Source organism: Notamacropus eugenii, chromosome 6, assembly GCF_028372415.1.
Source record: "Notamacropus eugenii isolate mMacEug1 chromosome 6, mMacEug1.pri_v2, whole genome shotgun sequence".
Lineage (NCBI taxonomy): Eukaryota > Metazoa > Chordata > Mammalia > Diprotodontia > Macropodidae > Notamacropus > Notamacropus eugenii.
The window spans coordinates 101,856,735-101,881,498 of NC_092877.1; the positions used below are offsets into that span (position 1 = coordinate 101,856,735).

Below are 24,764 nucleotides of genomic sequence, written 5' to 3' on the forward strand. Positions count from 1 at the left end.
AGTTTAATTAATTTTCTCGAATTCCTATTTGGTTTCATTTGACACATGTGGATTCTTCTATATTGTAGTAAACACTTGGAGCAATTCACCTCCTCATCTGAGTAACTATCAAGTTGACTCATCTAAAACATGAAGAGGTTAATCTACTGGGCCTCTAAGGTCCCTTTTAGCTCTACATCTGCAAACTTGAATTCAAATCCAGCTTCAGCACTTATTAGTTGTATGATGCTAGGCAAGTGCTTTAACCACTATCTGCCTCAGTTTCCCCAACTGTGAAATGGAGACAATAGTAACACCTACCATTCAGGGTGGTTATAAGGATCAAATAAGACATTTGTAATGTGTTTTACCACAGTGCCCGGCACAAAGACATGCAATATAAATTCTAGCTGTAATCATCATTATTATTAGTTTTAAGCACCAAAGAGTTTGCCAGGCAACATACGAGATAATGGGGATATCAAGACAAAAATAAAACAGCCCCTGTCCTTTAGGTGCTTACATTGTCAAGGAATAAAGATGTACACACAGAAGCACACACAAAATAAATACAAGGAAAAGTTAGCATTGGGAACCAACAGCTAAGGTATCGAGCCTTGTGGAGAAGATATCTGACATGAATTTAGAAGGAAAGAGAGATTAGATGAGAGGCAGAGGTGGGGAGGAAATCCAACTTTGGCATGCAGGACTGCCTGTGCAAAAGCAGGGAGACAGATGAAATGTGTGAGGACAGTAAGGAGGCTGATTTGGCTGGACCATACAATGTGTGAAAATGAGTCAAGTATAATAAGCCTGGAAATACATGCTCATCCAAGCAGCTGATTTAATAGAAAGCTGGGGGAGATGGCTGGCATATGTGATGACAAAGTTAGCATCCAGATCCTGGCAGGCTTAGACCACAGGGTTGAATCTAATTAGATGAAATTTAATAGGATTAAATATTAAGTCTTTTACTCAGGTTCAGAAACTCATCTCTACAAAGAGAAAATGGAGGAACTATGGCTAGAGAGCAGCTAGTCTAAGCAAGACCTGGGGACTGAAGCAAATTTTATATGAATCAAGTTGGATATGACAGCCAAAAAGCTAATGTGGTCCTCCCATGTGGCACTGAGAAGCAGAGAGGGAAAGGTGATTGTGCTGTTCAGTTCCGGGTTCCACCTACAATTTCAGAAGGAAACTAGTAACATTTAAAGTCTCCAGTTCTTGTTCTTCCTAGCTAGAGTGAGAAATTACAAGTTAATGGTGCATGTCATAAAGGCAGATTTCAAGTCAGTAAATAGGATTTTTGAACAATTAAGGCAGTCCAAAGGGGAATGGCCTATCTCGGGGTTCAGAGGATCTCCCCTCACCTGAGGTCTTCAAACAGAAGTTGGACGTTCCTTTGTCAAATATGATGTAGAGGAGAATCTTGTTAAGCTAAGGTTCCTTTCTCTCTCTGGAGTTCTATAAAAAAGTCCACCTACATGTACGGATTTAAAGTTTATGAATAACAGAGTCATTAAGGGCTCCATGACTTACAAATTTGTTTCTGAAATATTTTTTAAAAAATTCATCAATTGCATATATGTATATCAATGTATATGTGTGCAGATACATGTGTATGTATATATATAGATAGATATAAACACATGAGGAGTATTACATTGTTTAAAATTAGATTCAAAACACATTTAAAATGATTAATCCATCACCTATGACACTAATATTTATAAACTTTATTAAAAATGGGACATTTGTGCTTAGAATATTTACATTAACTTGATGTATTTCATATACACAGCAGGGTATTTTTCTAAATATATGTTTCTAAAGATTTCTGTACAAATAGCTATGTAAAACAAGTCTTAAAAAAATATAAAATGCTATTATAATTTTTCATATTTACTTTTTTTTTTTATGCTTTTTACACCAACCATAGTAGCCTTTTCTAACCAAGGAGATCCTTTCACCCTTCTCATCTCAGATTACTGTGGCTCATTCCCCTGGTTCTCTGAGCACATGACTCTTGCAGTTATCTCAGCTGTAGTAGTAAGAGGCTGATGACTCTGCTATCCATCATTTCCAGTCACTTCAATTGCAAGATGACCTTAAAAGACAAATTGAAGGGAAGAGTCAGTTTCTCTCATAATGGAAGGTTGGCATCATGCTAAAATGAAATAGTTTTCAAAAGATAGGGAAAAAAAGTATGAAAAAGTACATCATTCCACTATCAAGACTGATAACTGACATGTCATTCATTTAGAGGACAGGGTTGATAAGCACAGCTGTAGTTTCACTTGTCAAATCACTGCTGCTGAATGCATTCTGTGGCCTGCCCAGAAACCCTGTGGTTAGTACTAGGAAGGTCCTGAGAGCTGATCTAGTCCAACCCCTTCTCACTGAGAACCCCCAAAATGCAATGACTGTACTAGATCACCAGTCTTGGGGTCCAAGTCCCATATCCCTTTCATTCCACTCTACCACCTTTATTCCACATCACAACCACTAGTCTCTGCTTTTCTGCACTATTAGCCACAAAGTCAAGTCAAGTCAAAACAACAAGCACTGATTCAGTGCCTACTTTCTACCAAGCACTGGGCTACGTATTGAGGATACAAAAAAAGGAAAAAGAACAGCTCCTGGTCTCAAGGAGCTCACTGCCTAATGAGGGAGACATGCAAACAGCTAGGGGTAAACAAGATATAGACAAAACGGATATAACTAAGAGAAGGAAGGCACTAGTGTTAAGGGGGATCAGGAAGTAGGATTCTAGCTGGGCCTTGAACAAAGTCAGGGAAGCCAGGAGGTGGAATCTCCACCAGAGCAAAGCACTGGCATATACATATAAACACCAATTTCAGGTACTTGGTTTGCTAGTGGACAAACGGACCTATCGTTAGGGACACAATGACAATTACAGGACACAGAGAGAAAGCTGGAGTCTATTGGGAATTGAGAAGGATGGGATAAGAGGAATGGGACAAGGACGAGCAGTTTGTAGATAAGGTGGTATGGTGTCCATGACCACAGCTATTATCTAACTAGGCTGAGCACTAATAACAGGCACCAGAATGATAAGATTATTCATTTATGCATTTTTCCCTCAGTCTTAATTTCTGCCATTTAATTATTGCTATATATTGACTGTAAGTCCACATCTAACTATAACAGATAAAAAATACTCTTATAATTATGTATAACATGATAGACTACAAAAAAAACCCTATTATTTTAGTTTACTAATGTTACTTTAGGTTTGCATAACTGTGAATATAAAGTACTATCTTAAGTATGCTATTTTATCCTAATTCTACTTCAAGAAATAAAAGTTAAATGTTTTCCAAATGGAGTGCTTCCAGAGGCATTTTAGCTTTTTTTTTTGATTAAAAGATGGATGCTAGACACTTTTCTTTAATGCTATAGTACCATCCCAAAAGAACTTTCGATAACAATAAATCCTAAAGTTTAAAATGCATAGTTTTATTTTGGATAGGTACCAAAATCAAACAAGGGCAGATCTGATAAATTATCCTCAGAATTAATTTTATAGTATAGTATTAGTAAAACTTTATGTGTGTGTGTATAACAGTTATTAATTCATTTCATAACCCCAAAGCAGAGGATTACTTGTCAACAAAATCCTTTTCCAACTCTTCATGTAAAATATTAAAGAAAAAATAAAGGAAATAATAAAAAACAAAACTATATTTTACTCATGCTGCTCTAAGGACAATAAAACCCTGAAGATTAAAATACATACAAACTTAAACACAAAACTGTTCAATAACATGACAATACCTTATTAGCTGCTTCCAATGAATTTATTAAATTCTGCAGTTCTTCTTTATTCATTTCAACTGAATATTGTTTAATGTCCCCATTTTCTTTTACATCGAGATCAAGGTTCAGAAGTGGTACTTGCAATGTGGCAATCTTATCACTAGAGAGAGCAAGCTACTTAAAATAAAGAACATAATAGGGGGGAAAAGATCAAACAAGACTGTATTAGTTATCCATTCTGACACTAACAGAACAGCATATTTTTAGAAAGTAATATTACTTGCTATGAAGTGTGGAAGAAACTACAAGGAATAAATGATTCAATCCATGTAAAATAACAATCATGAGGCTTAATTAATCAACAGTCTACTTTCCTTTCTGCCTCCAACAATTAAGTGCCTACTATGAGCACAGGCACAGAATCTTAATTTAATTTAATTTGATGTTTCATCCTGGTGTGCAAGGTGACCATGAGTTCTCAAAGGCCAGGACAGTCCAGGTGAGCACAAGCTTGGGCAGTTTCCAACATGAAAGGCCTTTATCTGACTTCTGAAGACCAGCCTAAGTAAGTATGAGGAAGCTCATCCCAAGGAAGTTCTCCCCTCGAAATCTTTGAAATCTTTGGTTGTGGCAACTCATGGAACAAAAACAAATACAAAATGGCCCTCACTACTACAAAACCACTTCTTTTTTTGTAGGGATAATGCTACATGATGATAAGAATTGCAGGTTTTACATCACATGTAAACTTTGACTTAGTTACTGGCACTCTAAACGTGACATCTTCTCCATTCTTCAATAAACAGGCATGTTATTTTAGTAACTGAATCACAGCAATTTTGACATTTATGTTATTAGTGAAACCAGAAGAAAAAAATAAGTCATGGCTAAATGGAAAAATGACTCACGGGTTCTCTTGGGAAGGGAAACGAAGGAACTGGCAGAGTTTGTTAGATCATGTACTTCCAGGCAATTAGAAACATCTTATGGGACATTTGGTCATCTTGAAAAGCAATACTCATTGGTATTTGCAAAACAATCACTATGACTATTAACTAATAGCTATTACAGAAGATGAGGAGGTACAGAAACTCTACAAAGAATTTGGTAAGACCCTTCAAATTTAATCAGTATATACTCTGATATTTGGCAACTTCACTGCAAACACAGGAATATGTAGGAATGAAAATAAACAAACTGGGAAAAAGGAAAGAGAGAGGCTAAAACTTGGAGGCTATACAAAAGCCACCTAAGAATATAAAGCATTAAAATCTTCTTCAAGAAAAGAACTGGCAGGTATTGGTCATGAAAATAATATCATTAACGTGAAACTGATTATGTTGTAACAAACAGAATATGACTCATCACTGATGCATCAGCTATCTCCACTGGCTCATTTCAACAAAATTCAAAGACATAAGTTTAAAGAGAGAAAGAAATAGGATGTGCAATGGATGTAATGCAAACAAATGATTGATACTGAACATTGGGTAATGAATAAAAGAAAATACCCAGATTATCATAATTTCATACAGATATTTAGTCAGTATATATCCCAGACCAAAACAAGGAAACCAAAAGAATTTTAAAAGAGCTTTAGTCTGCAAAGTCAACTTATTTGCCAAGTGCAAAGAATGGCAGCCAAAGACACCATTAGTTTAAATTATACTCCTTTGTAAAATGAGCTTTAATAAAGCTTTCAGAGAAACCCAATTAAGCATTCCTTTCAAGTGCATTTAAGGATGAAAATGAATGGAAGACAATGAAGAAAACAGAAACGACCTTCAGAGATTACTAAAAGAAATTATTTTCACAACTGAAGTCAATGGAGTCACCATTCCTTGGATTCTAATGCCACAGTCCTAGATGTGCTCAGAGGAATTAGAAATGGCACCAAAGACAACAAAGGCCAAAATACCAGCTGGATCAGACTAAAGGTGAGATCTATAACAGAGGTAACCCAATTGTGAAGGCATTATGAAATCAATTTACAAGGTTATCTGAAGAAAGATATTAAAAGTGTAGAAAAGGGGCGGAGCCAAGATGGCGGAGTAGAAAGACGCACATACACATAGCTCCGAACCCACAACCCATAGAACAACTACAAAGAAGTAACTCACGGCGAATTCTGCACCCAGAGGCCACAGAACATTGGAGTGAGGGAGATTTCTGTTCTGGAGAGACCTGCAAACCTCTCACAAAAGGTCCTTCGTGCTGCGGACTGGGCGCCGGGACTGGGAGCTGAGTACAGCGGAACAGATCCAAGCGGGCTTCAGGGACGGGATCTCCAGCAGTCGCACAAGTCCCTCCACTCACAGGTGACGGGGTCGGTGAGAGAGTCTCTTTGGCGGGTCGAGGGGGGAGTGGGGTGCCCCCATGGCTCGGGCCCCCTCGGGAGACAGAAGCTGAGGGGCAGCGGCAGACCAGGGCTCCCCAAGCAGGCAGGAGCCTGGATCCATTGTTGAAGGTCTGTACATAAACTCCCTGAGGGAACTGAGCCTGAGAGGCAGCCCTGCCCTGAGCATCTGAACTTAATCTCACACTGAATAGCAGCCCTGCCCCCACCCAAAGCCCTGAGGCTGGAAGCACCATTTGAATCAAAGATCCCAAACGCTGGCTGGGAGGATCAGGAGGTGAGGTGGGTGTGAGGAGAATATTCAGAGGTCAAGTCACTGGCTGGGAAAATGCCCAGAAAAGGGAAAAGAAATAAGACTATAGAAGGTTACTTTCTTGGTGAACAGGCATTTCCTCCCTTCCTTTCTGATGAGGAAGAACAATGCTTACCATCAGGCAAAGACACAGAAATCAAGGCTTCTGTGTCCCAGCCCACCCAATGGGCTCAGGCCATGGAAGAGCTCAAAAAGAATTTTGAAAATCAAGTTAGAGAGGTGGAGGAAAAACTGGGAAGAAAAATGAGAGACATGAAGTCAAAGCATGAACAGCAAATCAGCTCCCTGCTAAAGGAGACCCAAAAAAATGTTGAAGAAAATAACACCTTGAAAACTAGCCTAACTCAATTGGCAAAAGAGGTTCAAAAAGCCAATGAGGAGAAGAATGCTTTCAAAAGCAGAATTAGCCAAATGGAAAAGGAGATTCAAAAGCTTACTGAAGAAAATAGTTCTTTCAAAATTAGAATGGCACAGATGGAGGCTAAGGACTTTATGAGAAAGCAAGAAATCACAGAACAAAGCCAGAAGAATGGAAAAATGGAAGATAATGTGAAATATCTCATTGGAAACACAACTGACCTGGAAAATAGATCCAGGAGAGACATCTTAAAAATTATGGGACTACCTGAAAGAAGAGCCTAGACATCATCTTTCATGAAATTATCAAGGAAAACTGCCCTGAGATTCTAGAACCAGAGGGCAAAATAAATATTCAAGGAATCCACAGAACACCGCCTGAAAGAGATACAAAAAGAGAAACTCCTAGGAACATTGTGGCCAAATTCCAGAGTTCCCAGGTCAAGGAGAAAATATTGCAAGCAGCTAGAAAGAAACAATTCAAGTATTGTGGAAATATTATCAGGATAACACAAGATCTAGCAGCTTCTACATTAAGGGATCAAAGGGCATGGAATAGGATATTCCAGAAGTCAAAGGAACTAGGACTAAAACCAAGAATCACCTACCCAGCAAAACTGAGTATAATACTTCAGGGGAAAAATTGGTCCTTCAATGAAATAGAGGATTTTCAAGCATTCTTGATGAAAAGACCAGAGCTGAAAAGAAAATCTGACTTCCAAACACAAGAATGAAGAGAACCAGGAAAAGGTGAACAGCAAGGAGAAGTCATAAGGGACTTACTAAAGTTGAACTGTTTACATTCCTACATGGTAAGACAATATTTGTAAGTCTTGAAACATTTCAGTATCTGGGTACTGGGTGGGAATACACACACACACATGCACACACGCACACATACATAGAGACAGAGTGCACAGAGTGAATTGAAGAGGATGGGATCATATCTTAAAAAAAAAAAATGAAATCAAGCAGTGTGAGAGAAAGATATTGGGAGGAGAAAGGGAGAAACTGAATGGGGCAAATTATCTCTCATAAAAGAGGCAAGCAAAAGACTCATTAGTGGAGGGATAAAGAGGGGAGGTGAGAGAAAAACATGAAGTCTACTCTCATCACATTCCACTAAAGGAAAGAATAAAATGCACACTCATTTTGGTATGAAAACCTATCTTACAATACAGGAAAGTGGGGGATAAGGGGATAAGCAGGGTGGGGGGGATGATAGAAGGGAGGGCATGGGGAGGAGAGTGCAATTTGAGGTCGACACTCATGGGGACGGATAGGATCAAAAGAGAATAGAAGTAATGGGGGACAGGATAGGATGGAGGGAAATATAGTTAGTCCTATACAACACAACTATTATGGAAGTCATTTGCAAAACTACACAGATTTGGCCTATATTGAATTGCTTGCCTTCCAAAGGGAAGGGGTGGAGAGGGAGGGAGGTAAAGAAGTTGGAACTCAAAGTATTAGGATCAACTGTCGAGTAATGTTCTTGCCACTAGGAAATAAGAAATACAGGTAAAGGGGTATAGAAAGCTATCTGGCCCTACAGGACAAAAGAGAAGATGGAGACAAGGGCAGAGAGGGATGATAGAAGAGAGAGCAGATTGGTCAGAGGGGCAATTAGAATGGTTGGTGTTTGGGAGGGGAGGGGATAAAAGGGGAGAAAATTTGTAACCCAAAATTTTGTTAAAATGAATGTTAAAAGTTAAAAAAAAAAAAGTGTAGAAAAAATCTCAGACTTATTAATCCTCACCCCATCCCAAAAGGCTACTGAGAAAACATCTACTACTACTTACTACTTTCCCATTTACATAAATTTTGTATGAAAATCAGGAATGCATGCATCAAAGTTAACTGTCTAAAAGGGTATTAGTGGGGAAGAGTCAAGCTTTCCCAAGCAATATTGCAAATCCAATATTGTACAAATCCAGATTTGTACTATCACAGAAATGACTGAAAAATGTAGCAAATACAAGAGACCAGAAACCACTCCAGAATGTGACTTAACCACTCACACAGGAAAAACCCAGTGGAAAAAGAAGGTCTATTTCACAAATTAGGACATGTAGAGAGCCGAAAGACCTAAAGACCTTCTCCATCAGAGAGAGAGAGAAGGACAGAGAGGAAGAGAAGGAGACCAAGAGCGAGCACGCGCAAGCGTATGGGATATGTATGTGTGTGTGTGTGTGCGTGTGCGTGTGCGTGTGCGTGTGCGTGTGTGTGTGTATGGCAGACAACACAAAGATGGGACCAAAATTCGACAGGAGAACAGACTAGATTGCTTAAAGCTCACTTAATGATTCCAAACTCCCAGAAATAAAGACCAAAATTTTTTAATACCAATATTCTACTGGTGTCAAGCTATAGATATGTGTCACAGAATATGGTAGCTCCTCAAGAACTAAAAAAATAAGTACCACACAGAAGGCAATGGGGAGGCACATGGTGAGTGATACCACAAAGGCAATGTATAAATGAAAAAGAAAGTGAGCTGTCCATAAGTTGGTAGAGAGAGACGGGTTAAAAGCTCAGGTCATGCAATATCATGAAAACATGTGGAAGCCCCTAGAATGTTGGGTGGGTCCCCCTAATGCAAATTTATGTGAGTATAGGGACAAAAGTCATGCAGAATGGCTAGTGATTTATATGATGCAAACTTTGATGCCGTGACAAGGGCCTCCTTGCTGTTATTCCAACAAGTCGCTCCATCTACTAACTCTGGGCTTTTCACTGGCTAAACTTTCCTGAAGTCTGTCTCCTAGCTTCCTTCAAGCCTCAGCTAAAATCCCACCTTCTAACAAAAGCCTTTCCCAATTCCCTTTAATGCCTTCCCTCTACTGATTATCTCCAGTTTATATCTTGTTTGTATATTGTTCTTTTCATATTGTTTCACCCATTAGACTGTGAGTTACTTAAGAGTGGAGACTGTCTTTTGCCTTTCTTTCCCAGCACTTAGCATGTGCCTGGCAAATAGTAGATGCTTAATAAATGTTTACTAATTGACTAGAGGGAACAGAAAATTGAGTTTGAGTGTTTCAGAAAAGAGCCAAGAACTTTCCCAGGCGATGAGATATGCAAAGTTTGTATAAAAAACAATCTTTGTCCTCATGAAATTTAGAGTTTAACAGGGATATGAGACACATAGATAACTAAATATACAATACCATATGTTAAATACACTAGAAAGGCATAAAACAAAGTACTACAGGAAGATCAAGGAGAAAAGATCACTATGGACAGAGGAGACTCAGAGAAAACTTAATGGAGGAGGAAGCATTTTAATTAGGTAGGGATTCAACAGCACTATAATCTTACTTCAAAAATCTCCAATATCATTTCCTATTGGAAACTATTACAGTACTTTTGAACAGAATACTCAAAAACAAACCATAATAGTCAAAAGTACTTAAATTCTGCCCAGGCAAGAAGGAAGAAAAAACATTCCAAAGACTGGAAAAAAAGTAGGAGCAAAGCCATGGAGGTTAAGCACAAGCAATGTTTGGAAACAAATTCCAATCTCAGGTCTTAAATGCTTCCCTAAGATAAAAGAAGACAGTGAAAGAAGAGTAATTTTGAGCAGAAGGTATTGACTCTATAGTGATGCCCCAAAAAGAAACCAAGAAGAACAGCTTTAGAGGGAAAGATAATGATAGGTTTAGAAGAAAAGATAATGTTTTAGCCATACTGAGTATGAGGAGACAATCGGGTGGATATGTCCTATAGGCAGTTGAAGATGTAGGATATGACTCACAAGGGAAGTCAAAGGTAGAGATGCAGATTTAGAAACCATATATGTAAAGTTAAGAGTTCAGTCACTGCCAGAGAGAGCATATTTGAAGAGAAAAACGGCCAAGGCCAGAATCTTAAAAAATACCCACATTAGTGATAATTCCTTAGAACTACCCCCTAGAACAACAAATCATATACCACTTCCCTAATATTCATGAGGTATAAGTTATTTTAGTAAACCAACTCATGCTGTTCTGTTTAAGGTTAGGATTGCAATAGATGTGTTTGACGATTTTAAATGTAATTACATACCTCTATTTAAGACATAAATGATATAGATTTCAAAACATGTTTACCTAAACGTTTTCTAAAAATAATACACTTTAGATATGCATTATAAAAAATAGCAATTTTACTAAATTTTTAAGTGATCAAAAAATAATTTCAACATACAAAATCCCAATTATATAGTCTTACCTTTAACTGCCAATCAAAATCCTGTAATTGAGCAGAGGAAATGGCAATTATTTCTCCTAAGAGAGCTTTCCTAATTTCATCCTTCCGGCTTTTCAAACACTTCATGATTGTTTTTTGATGATCTGAGCTTAAGTGATTCAATTGCTCAATCACCTATGAAATTTTTTTTAAAAGTTATAAATTAAAAATAGAATACACAATTAAAGGTAAAATAAAGCAAGTTTATAATGGTCAATAAGACATAGTAAGAATAATTCTAGCTGATATTTTTTAAAATTTATAATCTTACTCAGAAGATTTTAGAAATAAAAATTTATTCCATTTCCAGGGTGTTCAAATTTGCAAATGAAGGACTCACAACCAGCCATCAGAAAATACAAAAATTTTTGTTCTTCAAGTTTCTGTCTCAAGTTCAAAGAACACAGGATTTGTAATCAGAAGACCTGAGGTTAAATACTAGATTTGCTACTTACTACCTTGGGAAAAATCACAATCTCTGTGGGTCTCAGCATCCTCATCTATAAAATGAGGGGGTTGAGCTAGATGACCACAAAGGATCTTTCTAGCTCTAAATACTATAATTCATTTGTTCTTATCTATTTGCCCCCAACTAAGTAAAAATCCTAAACATATGAAAATTAAACCTAAGTTGAATGCGTAAAAATTCCAAGTCCTGGCAAAGTAGTTGCCTCCCACTGCTTCCTCCTCTGGTATCAAAAACTCAACGAGCAATAGCTAAGTTTGAGCACTACTCAAAATGTCTGTGAGCTGAGGATAGTGTGTGAAACAATAAACTAAGAAATAAATATGGCTGAACATTTCTCAAGCACATACTTTTTGCTTTAGGGGATACAAAATTTAATTGTTGTTGTTGTGTTCATCCTTCGCTGCCAAAGAAGACCATGCCATCAGAAAAATGATGACATGACTTGTACTTGACTTTGTTTTGAGTGAGGGAGGGCTGTGCAGGTCACCAGTCTCACTTCTCCAGAGCCATCTGAGTCCAGTGACCAGATATTCATCAGGATGATTGGAGATGACCCAGGATGCACTGGGAGACCTTGGCCCCTTCAGGCCAAGGTCTATGCAGGTACTCACTTAGGGTGAAGTAATGCCCATTCACTGAAAAGGCCTGTTTAAGAAGTAGTCAGGGGATGGCCCCTTGAATAACATACACTCATCACCCCTAAGGAGCTTCCAATTTAATAGAGGAAATTGGTTATGTATAAAATAAAGATAAAAGATACATTCTATCTTGTAGTATAAACCTGTAAGAATAGTGTCAGAAGTAATAAAGCTCAGAATAAGCCAAGGCTGATGGAGAAAAGTAAAGAAAATAAAAGGTTTTCATTTTTTGTTTTTTAAAGCTATACTGGGGAAAACAGGAGGTTCAAAGAAGAGCCCTGCTCCTCCATGGGGATGGGGCAGTAACAGAAAAAAGGCAGAGCTATTCAACTCTTCTTTGGTTGACATTTTCTCTAGCAAGGAAGATCTTCCTAAGCTACGTAAAGAGACAGTAAGATAGCATTTAGTTGACCTTTTTGAGTTCAAGACATCTAACCCAGAAGAACAACATCCTAAGCTACTGAAAAACTAGTAGACGTATTTCTTTTTAAATATTTTTCACATTCAAAATTTTATTATTGGCATGGCTTTCCTAATTACACCAAGTTCATGAGATTTTGCTATGTCATAAACATATATCAAGAATGGAATAGGTATCACAAATTGTTCTAGAATTTAGCCAACAAAAATCTAAGATGTTTACTACAAGACTACTCTGAAGTGTGATTACCTTTTCAAAATCTTTATTTTTACCAATGACAGTTTTGAAAAATTTGTCAAGATCTTCCAGAACATTAATCCACTCTGTAGAATCCCAAATATTGTCATAATCCTTAAATTGAGGAGAAGCACGGCCACAAATGCCATCAATTACTTTGTGAAGAAGCTATACAGAAAAAGGAGGGAATTAGTTCATTAAGTTGGATGAATACGTTTGCTTTTACTACAGCGCTCACATATTCTACCAAAAGCACTCATGATGTTAAAACAATTCAAAATCTAAACATTTTCATATATCTTTGGTTTACTAAACATTATTCAAGTGTTTCAACCATTCTAGAAATGTAACTTTTCTAAATACATGAAATTCATTTCTGATCTTTTCCTACAGATTTACCAAAGTATCTTCTTTTTATGAATGATTCCAATCTTAGAGTAACTCATATCAAGTATCAAATAAATTCAAACCACTTCTTTCACCTCTTGCCTTCAAAGATCTATAAACTCCTAAATGCACTGTTCATAGTGTCAACGTCCACATCTGTTCCCCAAATAACCAAAGTTTAATCCAATTCCTTTATGCTCTTTTACACCAGGCTATTTTTAATTTTAATTTTTTCAATTTAAATTTAATTTTTTTTAAATTTTACTAATTAAAACCAATTACATATGTGCCAGAGGTAAGAAGCCCACAGCATAAAGGTTGCCACTACCAGGAACCCAATCGAAATAACAAAATAAATGGCCCCTGTTCCTCTTCCCGATCGCTTCAAAACTAGGAAGGCACTCCTGGTTCACAAAATACTTCTACCTACCTATATCCAAGTCTAGACCTAGTGAAATAGCTGTCTTGTTACAAGCGATGGAGAGAAAACGAGGACTGATACTAGGACATCTAAGGAGTTACTTAGTAGCGATTATACTTTCAGGATCCAGCAGACAAGGGTACCACCCCTCACCAAAAATCCAACACACGTGACCACGTTCAGAGAATCAGAGCTCAGTGAGAGGAGATTCCTAACTTCACGCGTTATCTGATTCAACCCCTGCTGGGCAAGCCCACCTCAAGAAAAAAAATGAACTTTGCAAAAACTAAAACGAAAGACTTTTGCTAAAGGAATATTCCTTGTCAGACCAACCTAACATCTGGTCACCTTAGCTGGGACCGTTCGCTTCCAGCTCGGGAGGACTGGGAGGGGCAGGGGGCGGGCCCGGGGCCCCAGCTCGGCTGACACAGCGCTCGGGCCTCGTCGGCTCCCCGCTCCCCCTTCACTCCCACACCGGTGAGAAAAAGAAGGACAATGGCGGGGGCCGCGACGGGAAGGCCCGCGGTGCACTGCCTCCTCCTTCGCCTCACCTTGGGCCCAAGCTCCGCGGGCAGCTTCTCCAGCCCACGTAGCGACAGCTCCTCCTCCGCCTCCATTCCGCCTCAGCGGCGCACAGACTCCTGGTCGGCCGATCACGTGACACGAGCCTCTTTTTCCCGAGCTCCCATTGGCTCAGCCGCAAAGAGCCGATGCGGTGCTCACGTGATCTCTAACGATCCCAGCCCGTTAAGTTCCAGAGGAAAAGGAAATGGGAAGATGTGCGCATGCGTACCTCTTAAAGGGCTCTTCCTTTTCTCAGTGGCTTTTAAGGGAACCTAGCATATTGACCTAAGTTCCTTATTTTACAGAGGATGATACTGAGTCTACTACTTGAGGCAATGTAGTACAGTCGGGAGGAAGAGAGAGGGGAAGAGAGAGAGAAAGTAGAGGGGAAAGGGGGAGAGAGAGAGAGAAAGAGAGAGAAAGAGGAGGAGGAAGGAGAAAGAGGGAGAAAGGGAGAAAGACAAGTGAGACTGGGATGTAACGAGCTCAAGATAATGGGATAATCCCTTGTGCATATCTAAGAAGAAAGTGAGGAAAAGAGCCACTTGGGGTAAAACCCGGACGAAGGAGGAGATCGCAGCAGAAGGCATCTGAGTGATGGGAAATCAGTGTTGGAAAGCAGAGGGAGAGCTTGCTGAAGGGGCTCAGTCTTTTCAGTGAAATGGGAGGCAAAGTTCTCATCTGAGAGAGGAGGGGGAAGGAGAGAAACGGATGGTTTGAGAATTGATTAACAGATTTGGGAAGCGCCGCTGTGGTGCGTGGAGCCAAGAAAGAACTGGGTCTGCAGAGGCAAGGTAGTAAAGTGGAAATCCGAAAGCCTGCTCTGATACTTTGTATCAAGTGAGCCTCGGGTTACTTAATCTGTTACTGTAACAATAGTATTGGCACCGCTTAACCTCACGATGCTGTTTTTCAAAAGGTACTTTTATAAGGCATAAAGTGACTGTATAAGTGAGTTATTACTGACATTTATAGAGGTCTGTAAGCTACATAAATGTGAGCTATTATTTTTTATAACTGGCAGAGTATTTATTACAAAATGAAGATTCAGCAGCAATACTTCCCCCACTTTCACTAGACCAAAGGCCCCAAATCTCAGTTCATCCAGTATTTCATTTTAGTGTGGCAATTTTAGAGTTTCTGTCATTATATAAAAAATCTGTAACTTTTCACTAAAGTAGCTGCCAAGGGTCTATTCTGCTGCCATTATGGAAGCGAAACGGCTGGGAGTTTCAGAAATCATGATAGTAGACATGAAAGATGCCCCCAAGTTAGAAGACTATATTTCACAAAGTGTTATGGGGGGTTTTATAGACAGAAAATAATGCTGATAGGACATTCCATACGGTTGCTCTTTATCATTTGGTTTTTTGGATCTGTTCTTTCTTTGTTATAAAAAATGGGTTTACTGAGGAAGGTCCTCTTAGTAAATGACTACTCTAAACAACAAAAGGCACCACTAAAAACATTTATTTAAAAAATAATACTGGCATTCCTACAAGAAGGATCAAACTGATCTTGTTCACTCGTAAATATTAAAGGAACTATTGATATTATATACATTTGCTTAAAAACTCAACTTTCTAAGAAATTGCCTGTGAAAGCATCCAAAATTTCAATCCTTACAAAATCTAGATCAAAGCCAATTGCCAAATTACCATTCATCATCACTTCAGATTTCATGAGGCTAGTATCTAACTCTTCAATAGAACTAACTTGTTTATTTACAGCGATGACATACATATATACATGTATATACATACATACACACACACACACACATATATTTTTGGGGGAGGATTGTAAAGTATGTTCAGGGAATACTAGTACCTCTAGTGTGGCTGCTGCTTTTCAGGGCTGCTTTCCATCTTTGGTGTCCACTTATTCCACCAAAGTTTCACCTGTGTCTCCAAGAAGCTGTAGCATGTGCAGCAGCCACAGCCTGGTAAACCATTTTGGTAGATGGGGTAAACCAGGTTGAGGGTGACTGAGGGGTCTCAAACATGTTGGTGAGTTAGGGGAGGGAGGTGTCTAGGTGGTGCAGTGGATAGAGCACCAGCGCAGGAGTCAGGAGGACCTGAGTTCAAATCTCACCTCAGACACTTGGCACTCACTAGCTGTGTGACCTTGGGCAAGTCAATTAACCCCAATTGCCTCATCCTGGGTCATCTCCAGTCATCCTGATGAATATCTGGTCTCTGGATTCAGATATCTCTGGAGGAGAAGTGAGGCTGGTGACCTGCTCAGCCCTCCTTCACTCAAAAATAAAAGTCAAGTGCAAGTCATGTCATTATTTCTCTGATGGAATAGTCTTCTCTGGCAACGAAGGAAGAACGCACACACACACCCCAAGCATGTGAAGATTTCCCCTATTGGAATGGGCAGATAAGAACCATTTGTTCCAACAGCGATAATGAAGCAGGCACTGTGGAGTGCTTAGAGCTTCATTAGGCATCTAAGACGCCAAGGTCATCCACTACATCTCAAGTCATTGCCAGTCATTTTGATTCTGTCCTGCCACTACACTATGATAACTGGAGGAGAGAGCGAGGCCAATGACTTCCTGCAAGTCTGCCTCACTAAATCCAATTTATGCAGGAATCAAAAGACATCACCCATGCCATGTCAATCAAATTGCCAAAAAATTATTTTATACAACTAGAAAAAATAAGTTGCATCTGGAAGAATAAAAGGTCAAGAATAACAAGGTGACCAATGGAAAAAAAGCCTAGCCATACCACATCTCAAACTGTATTACAAAGTGGTAGTCATCAAAGCAATCTGGTACTTGCTAAGAAACAGAGTGGTGGACCAATGGAAAGTATTAGGTACATGATAAACCAATTTACCAAATGACCAAATTACCAAAAAAAAAAAAATTCATGAAGCTAATATCTAAATAGAGCTTGCTTATTTTAGCAATGACATACAGATATACTAGTTGTCACAATGGATAGAGCATGGATGGGACTTGAACGTCAATAACTAGAACCCAAGTTCATATCTTACCTGTTTAACTCTGCACATGCCATTTAACCTCTTCTCAGTTTCTCTATCTATAAAATGGAGACGGCAGAGTTTTCTTGACTGTTTTTAAATTCTGCAGGAACTGTCTTTTGCCTCTTTTTGTATCTCCAGTGCTTAGCACAGTTCCTGGCATATAGTAGGCATTTAGTAAATGTTTATTGATTGATTGGGGTTAGGTTACATAAAGCACATGAATATGTGTATATTTATATGTATGTATATGTATACACATATACATACATATAAATATACACATATATATGACATATATCTCAATGTTTCGTTAGCCTAAATTCTTGGGTTAGAGCTAAGGGCAAGCTTCCTTTTTCTTTTTTTTTTTTCTTTTAAATTTTTTTCCTATTATATGTAATAACAAGTTTAAACATTTTTAAAATTTTGAGTTTTAAATTCTCTTCCTCTTTCTCCTCTCCCTTTCTTGAGAGGAAGGCAAGTCATTTGGTACAAATTATGCATGTACCGTCATGAAAAAACATATTCCCATATTAGACATGTTGTGAAGAGACCAAAAGCAAAACAAGCAAAAACAAAACCAAGAAAAAGTTTTAAACATATGCATTGACCTGTATTCAGATTCCATCTCTTCTTTCTCTGCAGATGGATAGCATTTTTTAATTTAATATTTTATTTTTTCCCCAATTACATGTAAAAACAATTTTAATATTCTTTTTTTTTTTAATTTTAAGTTCTAACTTCTCTCTCTCCCCTCCTCCCTCAATGAAAAGGAAAGCAACCTGATATAGGCTATACATATGTGGTCATGCAAAACATATTTCCATGTAAGTCATACTGTAAAAGAAAATAGAGACCAATACAAACAAATAAATAAGAATTATAAAGAAAGTAAATAAAAAGTCTGCTTCAATCTGCATTTAGATGCCTCCAGTTCTTTCTCTGGAGATGGACAGCACCTTTCATCATAAGTCCTACAGAATTGTCTTGGATCATTGTATTGCTGAGAAGAGCCAAGTTATTCACAGCTAATCTCCATACGAAACTGCTGTTATTGTGTACAATGTTCTCCTGGTTCTGCTCATTTCACTCTGCATCAGATCATGTAAGTCTTTCCAGATTTTTTTGAGAGCATCCTGCTCATCATATAGCATAATTCCTTCACAATCACATACAACAACTTGTCCAACCATTCCCCCAATTGATGGACATCCCCTCAATTTCCAGTTCTTTGCCACATATAAAGAGCTGCTTTAAATATTTTTATATATCCTTTTCTTTTTTCTAATCTCTTTGAGATGCAGACCTAATGGTGATATTGCTTGGTCAAAGGGTCTGCATGGTTTTATAGCCATTTGGACATAGTTCCAAATTGCTCTCTAGAATGATTGAATCAGTATACAACTTCACCAACAGTGAAATTAAGTTGCCTTAATTTTCCCCTCCCAATATTTGTTATTCTCCTTTTTAGTCACATTAGCCAATCTGATAGGTGTGGGATGATAGCTCAGAGTTATTTTAATTTGCATTTCTCTAATTGATAGTGGTTTAGAGCATTTTTTTCATATGACTATAAATAGCTTTGATGACTTATCTGAAAATTCCCTGTTCTTATCCTTTGACCATTTATCAAGGAATGATTCTTATTTCTAAAAATGTGACTCCATTCTCTAATATTTGAGAAGTGAGGTCTTTATCAGAAAAATTTGCTGTAATTTTTTTCATAATGATGATTACTATGTATTTCCATGTAGGTTGATAGCATTTTTTATCATAAATTCTTCATAATTGTCTTAGATCATTGTATTACTGAGAATAGCTGAGTCATTCATAGTTCATCATTGTAATAGATTGTTGTTACTACATACAGTGTTCTCCTGGTTCTCCTCACTTTATTTTGCATCAGTTCATATAAGTCTTTCCAGATTTTTCTGAAACCTTCCTACTCATCGTTACTTATAGCACAATAGTATTCCATCACAATCAAATGCAATAACTTGTTCAGCCATTCCCCAATTGGTGGGCATCACTTCAATTTTCAATTCTTTACTACCATAAAAAGAGCTGACTAGTTTTCTTTTCCATGGAGACTTAGATACAAAACAAACATTAATGTTCCCAAAGGAAATTACAAATGAGAGCATGATACAATAAGGAGATTTAAGACAAATTTCCAAGATTAAACCCTGTTTGTGTGAGATTAGAGCTGTGGGTCTGGGTAACAGGTTATAAATATGAATATAGGATTCATGGATATAACTTGTAAATGGATTACAAAGATATCTTTCAATTTAATCCAACTAGCATGTATTAAGAGCCTACAATGTATAATCAGTGTTTGGTATGTAAAGACAAAAGATGAAAAATGGTCCTTTCCCCATAAAAGCTTACACACTACTCATCTTACCTCTTACTTTACATGGGAGATTGAGACTTAGAAGTTGATAATTGCTTGATGTACCTAAAAGACTCATCTTTGCAGAAAAAGGATGAAACACCATCCATCTCTATTAGCTATCATCCTATATATGGGATATATCCTATATCCCATCTTCTGTCATCCTCTGTTCCTTTCATGGCTAATGTTCTTGAAAAGGCCATCTGTAATAGGTACCTCCACTTCTTTTTCTCTTGTTTCCTTCTCATTTCTCTGTAGTCTGGCTTCCAGCCCCATCATTCAACTGAAACTGCTCTCTCCAAAATTATCACTGATTTCTCAATTGCCAAATCTAATGGCCTTTTCTCAGTCCTTATCCTTCTTGACTTCTCTGCAGCTTTTGACATTTTTTATCACCCTTTTCTCCCTGATATTCTCTTCGTTCTACGTTTTTATGACCACTGCCTTCTGATCTTTTCCTATCTATTGGATCACTCCTCCAGTCTCTTTTACTGTATCTTCAACCACATCGTATCTGCTAACTATAGTTCTCCAAATTTCTATTCTAGGCCCTTTTCCCTCAATGCTGTGTATGGTAATTTTATTAGCTCCCATGGATTCAAATTGTCTCTATGCAGATAATTCTCAGATTTATTTCCCCACCCCTAGTGTAACCCTAACCTTTCTAGTTATCTTCAGTCTTGCATCTCCAATATGCCTTATAAATATCCTAAACTCAACCTGTCCAAAATTGAACTCTATCTTTTCCCCAAATCCTTCCCTTCTTCTTAACTTCTGTTATTGTCAAGTGTGCCACCATTCTTTCCTTGTTCATCGCTCCTCCTATCTTCCTTCAAGCCTCAGCCAAAGTCCTATTTCCTATAAGAAACCTTTCCTAGTCCTTAATCTTACTGCCTTCCCTCTGAGAATACCCCTTTCTGCACAGTGGGTTTCATGTTGTCTCCTCCACTAGATTGTTAGCTCCTAGGGAGCAGGACTATTTTTGCTTTCATTTTGTACCCCTAATTCTGTGTCACAAAGGATCTAGAATTAAAACTAGGAAATCACCTACCCAGCAAAACAGAGTATAATATGTCAGAGATAAAAATGAACATTCAATGAAATAAAGAAATTTCAAGCATTCTTGATGAAAAGAATAGAACTGAATAGAAAATTTGACTTTCAACTACACGAATCAAGAGACGCATGAAAAGACTTGAAGCAGGTGCATCTCAGAAGTCTAGAGGTTCAGAAACCTTTCTTCAGAGCAAGTACATAAGACTCTGGGCCAAGAACCATGCTGTCCTGAGGACTTTCATACATTTTCCATAGAGCAAGAAAGCGCTGGGTTGTCTCTACACATATTTTGCCTTACTGGCTTCAAACCACAATAAAGGGAAAAAACAAGCTTTCTCTTCTAAAAAACTAAAACAAAAACCTAATTTGGACCTTGGGTTGAGATTTGAGCCTCTATTTGCTTTCCAGCAAACTGATAAAAGTTTCCATTATAAACCCTGAACTATGTACAATCCAAGACATTAATGAACAAAACCATCTCATACCAGCCAGCTCCTTTATAGCTTTCAAGTGCTCTTGGGTCCACTCTTATTATCCTAGACTTGGTAAGCAAAACATACATCCAGCAAGAGCCCACCCAGTTTTAGTTTTACTAAATAGTACTCAAATTAATGCATTGAAATACATCTTGAGAGGTTCATATTGATCCTTCTTCCCCTTTTCCTTAGAGCAGGCTGATGAACACTGTATATCCCAAAGGACCATTGGGCCATAACTCTAGAGCATGACAGGACCTCAGAGGCCAACTTAGTCAAGTTGCATTTGAGGAAACTGAGGCTCATGGGTGTTAAGTAACTTGTCTACTTGATTTAGGCTTTAATGGCTATAGCTATGGACTATACAACTTGCCTCTGAAACTTGTAAAAGTGCTAGAAAGCATACAAAAAATTACTTATGTCCTATTACTAGGTGTGTGACTGGGCACACCTCTTAGCTTTTATGAGCTTCAGTTTCTTCATTTGTTGATTAAAAATAATAACATCACTGTTGCCTACTTAACAAGTTTGTGATTGGAAAGCACTTTGTAATGAAAAGGTATTACATAAATGTGAATTATTATTTTAAAAAATCGTTTGCTAGATAAAGATGAGATCATTTTAACTGCTTGCAGAGTGATTTTGCTAAGATGGCTCTGGAGGAGAAAGGGAGGCTGGTGGTTTTGCACAGCCCTCCCTCACTCAAATGATCTTCAAGAACCAAGGACAAACAGGAATAACAATAACTTGAAAGAGTGAAGGGAAACCTGTGGGTATTTGATTGAACTACTTCAATCATCCTAGCTTGGAAAACAACAGATTGACTAGGGGTCTGAAGCATTTTAAGAATTTCATTTGCCATTTGTATGTTTAACATTTTACCTTTGCATAGAAAGGAAGTCAGTGGAACTGGAACTTTTGTCTTGACTAATGGTCACTGTGTACCTGAGGCCTTGACCCACTAGAGAGAAGGGAGTAGAGACCTCAAGAGGTCAAGCCCTGACCCAGCCACAGGGACCCTTGCTGGGCAGGTGCTTGTCAAGGTGTTGATGAAATACCTGAAAGTGGCTGTGATTTGTTCTCTTTAGAAGTACTTGGGTCGAACTCGTTGTCGGGGCATGTGTGTTCTTTCTCCATTTCTTAGTGTTCTCCAGGAAGGGTATGTTCTGGGTTTGCCATCGCCATTCTTAAGTGGCCACATTCTTGGTTTGTTGTTGTTGCACTGAAAATCTGCTTCCATATCCAAATACTCCCTTTCCATGTCATTCCCTTGAAGGACTGAATATTGCTAGTGGCGTCTCCCACAAAGCTTTTACTCCAGTTGTGCTTTCAGCATTCAGCCAGGAGGTATAGACATCCAACTCCTGTTCCTTCATTTCTTGCTCCTTTCTTGCCTAAAACACGTTTAATTGAAAGTCCTGCTTGCCAGACACTTCCCCTCACCGTCTGAAACAAGGTCTTCTGAGCCATTTTAAATCGGGCTCCATCCGCGCCACCTACCCCCGGCCCACAGCTACGCCGCCATGGAGGACAAGAACGAGTACAGCAACATGGAGGCGTTCGGCGAGGGCTCCAAGATCAATGCCAGCAAGAACCAACAGGACGACGGTAAAATGTTTATTGGAGAGCTACGCTGGGATGCGAGCAAGAAAGATCTCACTGAGTACCTGTCTCGTTTTGGAAAGGTTGTAGACTGCACCATTAAAATGGATCCGGTCACGGGCCGATCGTGGGGATTCAGCTTTGTGCTTTTGAAGGACGCCGCCAGCGTGGACAAGGTCCTGGAACTCAAGGAGTATAAGCTGGATGGCAAGCTGACAGACCCCAAGCGGGCCAAAGCTTTAAAGGGAAAGGAGCCCCCCAGAAAAGGGTTTGTCGCCAGACTGAGCCCAGACACGTCGGAGGAACAGATCAAGATCAAGGAGTACTTTGGCGCTTTTGGAGAGATTGAGAACGTCGAACTTCCTATGGACACAAAAACAAATGAAAGAAGAGTATTTTGTTTTATGACATATACAGATGAAGAACCAGTAAAGAAATTATTAGAAAACAGCTATCATCAGATTGGTTCTGGGAAGTGTGAAATCAAAGTTGCCCAACCCGAGGAGGTATACAGACAGCAACAGCAACAACAGAAAGGAGGGAGGAGTGCTGCAGCTGGAGGCCGAGGTGGGACTAGGGCTCATGGCCGAGGTCAACAAAGCACGTCTGGCAAAGCATCCAAGGGGGTGGTAATCACCAGAACAATTACCAGCCATATTAAGGGAGGACACGGAGAAAACAAGTGTGGATGCTACAGTAGCCTATCTTGCAGGATGATGACATTGAATGGAGAGTGGTCTTCTATTGATCTGAGATGACTATTTTGTAAAGGACTTTTAGTGTACGTGACACAACTGTGTCGAATTGTATATGGCCACCGATTTAGTTTTCTTGTTTTTGCTTTGTCCTTTGCCATCTGTATTATGACAAATGTGGATTTGTGTTTATACAAATTTTATTTGTATAATTTCGTGTTAAATGATTCTAAAAAATAAATTATTTGTGATTGTTAAAAAAAAAAAAAAGAAAGAAAGAAAGAAAGAAACAAGGTCCTCTGGTGTAGGGGCTGGTGCTGACTTTGGCCAGTACCCTGTTCAGGTTCAACAATGGAATAAAATCACACTTGAGGTCATTCAACAGTTAACAAAAGAAGATTTACTTATCCCTAATACAGAAAAGATTGTTCTGTTGGTGTGTTTTGTGCTTTGTTTTAGAAGAGGACCAAAGGATATTCAACAAAGATATACTGACACTTTGCTTGGGTAGACTTGGATTTCTTTACCTTTTTATGAAAACCCATCTGGTCAACAGGGCAGAATTCAGTTACTGGGGCAGCCTCCGGGCATCAGGCAAGTCTGAAGCGCCTTGATTCCATAGAAGTGGGCCTTTTTTTGTCCTTAAGCAATCAGAAAGCCATGTTAGTCTGATGAGAGGCCACCAGGAAGCTGCATCAAGTATTAGCAGCTTGGGTCTTAGCTGTCTGGGCCAGTCAAGTCCCAGGGACAGTTTTGTCACCTTTAAAGGAAAAAACTTCCCTAATTCATGTGGGCGGGGGCACTCTGGTAAACAGTGTTTTTTAGCCTACCTGAACTGCTTTGATAGTGGTATAGAAACAGTTGGTTAAGTGCCTATCCCAAGGTTATCTTGGCTCAAGGCTTCAGCTGTAACAAAGGAAACTTTGTTGAGATTAAGGCCCCAGCTCATGGACTCAGTTCAGAGAAATCACATTGACCCAATCTTCAAAAAACAGAGATTCTGCTCCCTGTTCCGTTACAGCCCAAACGCTACTCCTATGAAGGTCTTGTTGATTATCCTTCAAATTGCCTGGACTTAGTAACCCCCTGTCTGCCAACCCCGTAGGATATTTTTCATTTTTATTTTGTTTTGCCATACCAATCTTCTTCCAAAGATTCTTCTACTATAACCCTTGTTCTGGGATAGTCTGGGATAGTCTGGGATAGTACACTTCAATGGCTACAAGCAATACAATTTTGTGAGGTCTTGAAATCAATAAGGCTTGGCTAATAATGATGGTAATTAGCATTTATATAGTCCTTTAAGGTTTACACAGCACTTGAAATGTTATCTCATTTCAACAACCCTGTGAGGTTGGTGCTATTATTATCATTCATTTTACAGATGA

General features: G+C 38.7%; 1 protein-coding gene and 1 pseudogene across 1 annotated transcript; one reads left to right on the forward strand and one right to left on the reverse strand.

Moving 5' to 3' along the window:
* Positions 1 to 1,860: 1,860 nt before the first annotated feature.
* COMMD8 (COMM domain containing 8) lies at positions 1,861 to 14,362 on the reverse strand. The gene is made up of 5 exons (XM_072620698.1): positions 14,140 to 14,362; positions 12,793 to 12,948; positions 10,998 to 11,150; positions 3,778 to 3,933; positions 1,861 to 2,086 (listed from the first exon to the last, which is right to left on the reverse strand). Exons 1-5 carry the CDS (start codon positions 14,203 to 14,205, stop codon positions 2,066 to 2,068), a joined length of 552 nt encoding a protein of 183 aa, XP_072476799.1. The 5' UTR covers positions 14,206 to 14,362; the 3' UTR covers positions 1,861 to 2,065.
* Positions 14,363 to 19,833: 5,471 nt separating this feature from the next.
* Positions 19,834 to 23,426, forward strand: LOC140511566 (heterogeneous nuclear ribonucleoprotein D-like pseudogene; annotated as a pseudogene).
* Positions 23,427 to 24,764: the final 1,338 nt, after the last annotated feature.